This window comes from Berghia stephanieae, chromosome 2 (genome assembly GCF_034508935.2).
Source record: "Berghia stephanieae isolate SIO BIC M18660-M18661 chromosome 2, UCSD_Bste_1.3, whole genome shotgun sequence".
Taxonomy (NCBI): domain Eukaryota; kingdom Metazoa; phylum Mollusca; class Gastropoda; order Nudibranchia; family Aeolidiidae; genus Berghia; species Berghia stephanieae.
The window spans coordinates 94,516,024-94,524,721 of NC_088361.1; the positions used below are offsets into that span (position 1 = coordinate 94,516,024).

Below are 8,698 nucleotides of genomic sequence, written 5' to 3' on the forward strand. Positions count from 1 at the left end.
TACTGAGCGGTTGATCATCAAGGGCAAGGGATCAGTAGTACTAATTCCTAATTATGGTCTGTTCCTTAACAAAATAAAACCTATTCCATATATAGCCTACATTTACTTTTTTGTGGGTTGTATTTTTAAATTAAAGAAAAGTTAAAATGTATAGAGATACATCATTATCCTCCCCCCCCCCCCAAACCATTTCATACAAGACAATTGGTAATACCAATAAATGGATTACAAAGGCTGCAGCTATTTGGACTTAAGTCTGAATAGTCTCCCGTGGTTATTGGAACTCCCAATGTGCATGTGAAATCAAAAAGTTATTTAGACTCAAGTCTGAATATCCTAGTCTCCTGTAGCAATAAAGATGTTTTTGTATTTTTAAAATTTTCAATTTATAGTATTTTTACTTTTTGACAATTCCATAAAACTGATACTGATACAAATGAAAATAACAATAATTATAATGTTATAGTTACTATCATCAACAGGTGGTCGAAATCTGCTATATTTGTAGAGAAAGACAAAATCGTCGATCAATTGGAAGTCCATTAGAAATTAAAAAGAAACAAGTTAAAACCCTTCAAAAGGAACAAAAGTCAGTCAAAGTATCTGGTATAAAGGAAAAGATTTTCTAACAACTTCACTCGATGTTCAAATAAAATCAGGAGTTAGAGACAACAATCCTTCTGAGGTAGGAGTAGGGATATCAGTCAGCTGAGTCAGTATGATATGGGCAAAACAGAATTTTCTCTTAACTCTTCTTCTGCATCTATCAGTCACACTCTTTGTCCACTGCCCCTACTGTGCCCCCATGCATTTGTGCACACCCATTGGAGTTGAGTCTGAATAGCCACGGGAGACTATTCAGACTTGTCCGAATTGCCACTTTGGATTACAAAACTGCCTTACACATAGACTTCCTCTATCCTCGCTTAGCATAGCACTGGGGACTGGATAAATATGAGTTAATACAATAAATAAATACAATTTTTTATGTACATTGAGCTTACAACGTCTTAATCAAATAGTAAAAACACTGTGCTGTTGACTTGAGACCCCTTGTAAGGCACTTTGAATACATTCAATCAGTGGATATCGCACTGTATAAAAGCTCAATTTATTTTTTTTCAAAGCTGAAAAACCATCTGGTATTAAACATTTTTAAAGCCTCGTGCAACTTGAATTAGAGCTCTGTAAACAATAAAATTATAGATATAATATAATATATTCACACCCACTGTTCACCTATCCACACTGTCCTCAATCTCCATCTTAATGCCAATTCGAGAAAGTCTCCTCGAGGCGGAGGGTACAAAGGAATTTTAAAAAATGTTCTGTTCTGGATTTGAAATTTATCACCCTGCCTGATTTGCCTGACATTTTATGTTCTAAAATTAGAGGATGTTGCTTCTCTTTCAAGGTTTTTAAACCTTTTTTATAGGAATATTATTCATAGAGGGTATTTCGTTTAGGCAGGGTGGAGTGCACAATGCTTTCGGCTCTTTTTACAATTTTATCTATTCTTTCTCTATATCCCCAGCAGTGATGGCCCCACCCCAGCAATTAATTGATTCCAAATGTTATAAAACATTGAACTATTGACAAGTTATCCAAAGCTAAATTGTACCCTGAAAATTGATTTTGACTTTGTATTGTTTTTTGTTTTTTTTTGTTGTTGTTCAATCAGATGACGGGCTTAGAAGTTGAGAAAGACCATATTCTTGAGATCGCATGCCTTATTACAGACAAAGACCTGTCCATTGTAGCAGAGGTAAGGATTGATTCTCTTTATGAAATGGTGATGGTGTGTTCTGAATTTCATTTAACTTGGGTTTGTGCGTGTCAGAGTATGTTTGTCATGTTTGTTTTTTTGGACACAGTTTCCAGTATCAACATTATTTTATTGTTAACAAAAGAAATTGCATCATTAGATCAGTGTGAAAAAAGCAAATAAAACTTATAATGAAGCTATTTTCCTATTTATAAATTTATAAACGTAATGTTGCATGTGCATATTTAAGATTTGCAATATAGTAACTAGTACTAGTGATCTAAATAATGATTATGTTGAACACATACAACAGGGTCCAGATTTGGTCATTCATCAAAGTGATGACGTTCTGAAAGGGATGATTGAATGGTGCATCCAACATCATGGTGAGGTGAGTATCTGCAAAAAACAGAAATTGTATAACAAGAAACAAAAGAGTGGAGAAATTCCAGGAGATGATAATGATTAAACACTTTTGCGGCGATGGGAACTAGAGACCAGGCTGTTAAAGCACCCTTCGCCTGGTCACAAGAGAGAGACTTTATAATTGATGCCATCCACTGGTGTCTTTTGGCATTTCTGTAATCTTTTCTTCTTGTTAGAGGCCCCTATAGCTCTGTTGGTAGAGTATTCGCTTCACAAGCAAAGGGGCTGAGATTGATCCCTGGTTTGATAGAGATTTTAATTTTGACTCTCCTGTCCAGCCAACATTGATTCGCTAGCTGAGTCTGTTAGATCTGGAAAGTGCTTTGCGATAGACAAGCGTCCTTTTAAAAGAGTAGCAGGCAATTGTTATTGTCCGTTTGGCCTAATGGCACTAAAGGACTTTCTTTTTTTTTTTTCTTGCTATTATTTACTTAAGTGTCTGGTCCACTCACTTTACTGAAAAGTTATGTAGTTTGATTATTATTTGTTCTGTATGATACAAGACTTGGAGAGAGATTCTGTTCTGTGTTTTAATGGTATCTATGTCCATATATTGGCAGGTCTGATAACTTGATTGCAAATTCAAGGCTTTTTTTTATAACATTGTTGTAATTACAATATTTTACTTTGGTTTGAGATTGTTTCCATTACGACGTCCCAGGCGTGAGAGTTTTTGCCAAGATGATGGTTATCTTAATAGATCAATATTAAAGGATGAGTTTTCTGGCCAAAATAAATTGTATCTACAGATAGAACAAGAATTAATTTTATTCATTATGTAAAAGCACAACTCCATGGGAGAGTGAGTGGTCTGACACAGCAATTTTTGCAATGATCGTATTTAGTGTGGGGGAACTGATAGCTCAGCAGGGCATTCGCTTCAAGTGCACAATTACAGGTGAAGTAAAAAAAAATTTTCCAACCCCCTTGTTCACCCGTTAGTAATTAGCTAGCTGGGTCAGTTACTACACTTTTGTGGAAAGTACTTTTTAATAGATTAGCATCTTATCCAGAGGGTTGCAAGTAATTGCGATTGTCTAACGCTATAGAAACCAGAACAAACTGACTCCATAGGCCTAATGGCTCTGAAGGGCTACTTTACTATTACTATGTGAGAAATGAAATGATCTGGCGAGGCTAAATTTTACAGTGATAATTTTCAGTCTAACAAATGAATTTTGTGGTTCGGTCAACATCTGTAATTTAAATTTGTGTTCATTTTAAAGCATGATTTAAGCTGTTGATTTGTTGAGGGCCTTTTTGAAATGCAATTTTTCCCTTGTTTATTCTCAGTCAGGACTTACAGAAGCTTCAAAAAATTCCAAAATAGACCTGGGAGAAGCAGAGAAAATGGTTTTGGAATTTGTACAGCAATACACACCTAAAGGCGAATGTCCTATTGCTGGTAACTCTGTTGGAATGGACAAGAGATTCATCGATAGATACATGCCATTGTTGGCGGAACATTTACACTACAGAGTCGTTGATGTCAGTACAATTAAGGAAGTTTGCAGGTAAGATCGATGTTTTACCTCAAGGCATTGACAACATTATCGCAGGCTATTCCCCACCACTTTATTGAGCAAGGGGGGGGGGGGGGGGGGGGGGGGGGGGGGGGGGGGGGGGGATAGAATTTGAGTAGGGTCAGCCCTTAAGGGTTAAGATGGTTCAGTAAAAAAATTGATTACATCGTACCATCTCAGAATGGAAGTTTCTAAATTTTGCTTTAATATATGTTGATATTCAGTAGTGGATTGAGTTTCAAAATGTGTTGGAACTGAATTTTTCCATTCGGTAACATTTTTTTGGTATAAATACAAGGTTGCCAATTTTCCATATATTTAGGGAATTCATTATGTTATAAACCCTCAGTATATTTTTCAATCACCTGCTAATTGAAAAAAAAAGTTAAGTACATAATCTCTCTTTGTGGTGTTAAGAACTCAGAAATTGGTCAGTCAATGTGTTTACGCAAAAGTTCAGTTTTGTTTCCTGAATTGGCAACGCTGATAAAAAAAAAAATGCTTTAGTCATACTTTCTACGTATGGTAGCCATGTTTGTATATGGAAATTAAATCAAGATTGAGTTTCCGTTATAGAACCAGGTACATGCTTGTGCATTAAAGTTGCCCATGGTGTGGAATTTCAGATACTGTTGATTTCATACTCCCATAATAAAAGTCATATGAGTCCTCATCTGCAGCATCTTCAGTTGGGGCATAGCGAGTTAAAACAAACACTTTCGTATATCTTGAGTTGTGACGTGTATAAAGCAGTCTTGAGTTGATTGGGTTCCATTCAATGAAAGTGTCAGCATGCCTTTTAGGTAATATAGCAGTCATGTGGAACCATATCTCCATTTCACAAAGTACCTATGGTACGAACACTCTTTCCATTTCTGTCAATGCCTCTAGCCAGATACTTATTCACACCTGAGTTGAGTGCCTTTCCGAAGGATAAAACGTGGGGACTAGAATTTTCACAATTACCTTCACTCATCTGACCACTGACCACGCTTAACATTGGTTAACTTTCGTGACACATTGAGTCCTGAAAGACAAACTAACTGCAAATATTTTCAAGTCACATGGAGACAACAGTGAATTGAAACACTGCTATTGTATGTATTTTCAGAGCATTTTAAGTCAGCTGCTATGCAGAGTGAAATAAATAGAATAGGCATTTATCAAGGTATCCTTATTCTAGTAGATGTTATTCAAACGCATTTATGAGAATGGTTTTAGCATTGTTGTAATGGCCAATGTTTCGGGTTGGTTTGAGAGTATTTCCATTCCAACAATGAACTCATAATAATTTGGATTATCAGAACTGTGAATAAGTACACGTGGGTACTTCTGCATATTAAAGAATGTAAATATGACAGGATGTAAAATGGAGACTTATCAAAATTCAATGACAAGTTTTAGCTTTCTTTATTTTGTTTTATTTAAAATTATTTGTCCTTTTGTCTTTCTTTTTTTTTTAAATTTCAATTTCGGGCGCTTAAATGACCTAAATAGTGTGGAAAGCGCTGTTAATGAGCTAAAAACAAACAAACAAACAAATTTCAATTTTTCTTTTGATATCTGCTTTTCTTCAGACGTTGGTATCCGGATGATTTCAAGTCTGCTCCAGCTAAAAAATGTAGACACAGGTAAATTGTTGCCGATTTCATTCTACTATGGCTGGCTAATTCCAGCATTCTTTTTTTTTGTTGTTGTTGTTAAAGTTAAAGCATAAATTGGTAAATAGAATGAATGATAAAAAATATAAACATTTATATAGTAGATTTCCACGGATTAACCATGTTCAATGTGATCCACAATGTTCCATTTATTCCCCCAGTAAGCCAAATGGAACCATATTCCATATAGTACCTGTTAGGCATTCTTTTTGTACCATCACTCTTACAATAACTGTCGTTGTCTGTAGCCAGGTACTCACCTGAGTTGAGTGGTTCGATCGCTGAGCTGATGTGGCTCGGTGTTACTGTAGTATGATGTTTCATCTTGTCACAAAATTCAAGCAATTCTCAGCATGATCAGTAGCTGGATGAGTGACAGTGATTGTGGAAAATTCTGATCCAGAGGTTCGTGTTCTTTTGGTAAGGCACCTTACACACATAACCCTACTCAACTTGACTCAAAGGTACAGCAATCCAGTCTTTCAGCCAAGTATTGATTCATCATCTCATCTGTACAGAACTGAAATGTTATGTGATGCAACACCTTCTGATTCTCAAGATTTATTATACCTAAAATGTAAAAGAAAAAAAATTACCATACTGAAATGCTGTGCTGTGGTAGTTGCACAATTTGCATTGTAGTCATACCCGCCAACCCTTTTCGTTTTTGACGGAATCATTCCTATTTTCATTCTTCCTTTCCACCCTTCTGCCGTTGTCTCTAAAATTCCGATTTTCAAAAATAATGATATTGATACCAAAAAAAGAGGGATTGAGGCAGAAAAGCGTGAAAAAGTTTATACTTTTAATGATTGACAAATTATAAGAGGTAAGTACACCCTTCCTCCTCCTCCCCTCCTCTTTCCCTATTTATTTATCTATTGTTTTGCCAGCTGTTTCAGAATACTGTCTTTATGTGGCAAAGTTGGTGGTAATTTTGATAGTATCATACATTGGTGACAAATTTCTTTTTTTTTTTTTTTGTCTCAAATTATTATTTACTGACGTTATTATTCCACTTTAAGAATGTGAGGGGTTGGCAGATCTGTGCAGCTCTTCAGAGCCATGAGGCTCATGGAGCTAGTGTTGATCCCTGTTTCTATAGTGTGAAACTGACAACAGCAATAGCTTGCTTTCCTTTGGATAGAATGCTAGTTTATGGCAATGTACTTTCTATCATCAGTCACTAGGCATTCTGTAATGATGAGATTTATACTCCCCTTTATACTCGCCTTTGAATCTGAAAGTCCTAGGTTCGAGTCTCAAATGGCCTATGGTTGAGTCCTTGGAAAAGTCTCTTTACTCACATTCTCTCACAGTACACAGGTGTAAAATGAGTACCTGGAAATTAACAGCGTTGTCTTTGTCTGAAAAAATTGCCTTACAGGCGTCATGTCTCGTCCTACATGTTAAGTGTTACTGTTGGCTAAGAACCCCTTGTAAAAGCAGTTTGAGCATGTTTAGTCGATATTGTGCTATATAAAAGAGATCAATATTTTTTTAGTGTGGTTTCTAATAGCTCAGTTCATCAGATAATTCTATGCAGTCAAGTCAGGATATTGTTCTGACCCTTTTGTCTGCCTTGCAGTGACTGGGTAGCGTAGTCTGTTCGACCAGGCAGAAAGTACTTTGCAATAGATTAGCATAATATCCAAAGGGTCGCATGCTATTGCTATTGTCCGTTTAATTCTATAATATAAAACCAGGATAAACTCCAGCTGCATGAGCCTCATGGCTCTAAAAAAAATCAGTTCGCGAAGCGTGGTCTTCAAGGATTGCTTTAATTGTAGAAAAATCTTTATTTCTACAAGAGTTGTGGGTTATTATGTAAACTGGGCTATTACAGTGTGGTTTGATATGCAGTGACGTTATAATGATGTAGTAATAACTTGGATGTTTTCACTGCATCAATTGCTTTGAGATTAAATTAATTTTGTGTTTTCATTTTTTTCTTTCCTTACAACAGAGCGATGGATGACATTCGAGAAAGCATTGAAGAGCTGAAATATTACAGAAACAGCATTTTTAAATGATAATTGTATTCTTTTGTTGCAACCATATTTACATCATATGTATGGATCTACGGTCTCACTCTGTTCAACTTAGGAGATTTAATTATACTAATAATCCAATGGACATGAGCGGCTCAGTCACATGTGAAAATAAAGCATTTTCATTGGATGTTTTTACCCCACTGTGATCATTGTACATGATGTGTCATTGGTTGAAGAATGATATTAGATTAAAATTTGAAACTTCTTTTTCTTGGAATGAAACGTTTTTTAACCTGAGGCCAAGGATATGCTGTCTGTTGTAGTGGATTGATGTTGTATCTTAAAAGGTTCAAACTTGCTAAACCGTTAAATCCTCGAAAATGGCCTGTGTGTTTAAATGTCTCAACAGTTGTCGCTCAATAAATAAATTTTCAACAGAATTTGTTTTTGCATATTTTTTTGAAGAGCCTCAGGTGAAAAAAAGAATGTAGATACCGATTGAAACTGGATGCAATAGCCACAAAGAGCTACATTACAGACAATCCCTGTTGAAGCTGAGTCCCAGTCCCATTACAGTATTTGAGAGAAGCATTACTGTGGTAATAAAAAATGAGAGGATTGCATTTTGAGTGATCTCCCTAAGTAAATAAATCAGACGACGTGACTGTCCCCAGCACCCCTCCCCACCATGACCATCCCTCACCCCCTCTACCACCTACTTCAGAACAAAAGCTGAGTTGGAACAATGCAATGGTTAAACTCTATCTTCCTTCTTTCCTTTGGTTTCACCCATTCCAACCCCACCACTGACCAGCTGCTTCAACTAATAACTACACTTCAAAACTGGTAGCGCATCTAATCAATCACAAGTCGAACAACCCTCACTCTATGCTTAATACATTAGGCCTAAGTGTATCAGCATGTTGATCAGTCTGTCATGTGCCTCTTACAAGCCTTTGGTTGCTTCGTGGGTGATATGTTATATAAAGAACACAGAGAAAAGTCCATAGTACACACAATAACGGCAATTCACCCACCTCCTCCCCATCTCCTTTCCCCATAGTTATGTGTGCCATGTGTGCTTTCCTCTTTTCTTCTTGAGTAAATAGTTTTTCTCAATTGGTTACTTAACTTGCACCTCACGCCCCATTGCCATTGTAACTGTGTTCCAAGAAAGATTTCTCCTTTGTATCCATGCATGATTTGTATGAATTACCACAAAGGCCGTAGAACGGGGATTAAACATTTTTTTTGTGTCTATTCTCATTCAAGAGGGGACCATATACTCCCTTATAACCCCCCCCCCCCTTGAAATCGTTTAGGTGTGGT

General features: G+C 36.4%; 1 protein-coding gene across 1 annotated transcript in view; it reads left to right on the top strand.

Moving 5' to 3' along the window:
* LOC144965911 (putative oligoribonuclease) overlaps window positions 1–7,809 on the top strand; it is an 8,339-nt gene extending 530 nt beyond the window's left edge. Inside the window, exons 2-6 of the mRNA XM_078901759.1 lie at window positions 1,682–1,765; window positions 2,079–2,156; window positions 3,485–3,705; window positions 5,292–5,345; window positions 7,342–7,809. Coding sequence (XP_078757885.1) covers window positions 1,682–1,765; window positions 2,079–2,156; window positions 3,485–3,705; window positions 5,292–5,345; window positions 7,342–7,408 — 504 coding nt within the window. The 3' untranslated portion in view covers window positions 7,409–7,809. The remainder of the gene's footprint in view (window positions 1–1,681; window positions 1,766–2,078; window positions 2,157–3,484; window positions 3,706–5,291; window positions 5,346–7,341) is intronic.
* Window positions 7,810–8,698: the final 889 nt, after the last annotated feature.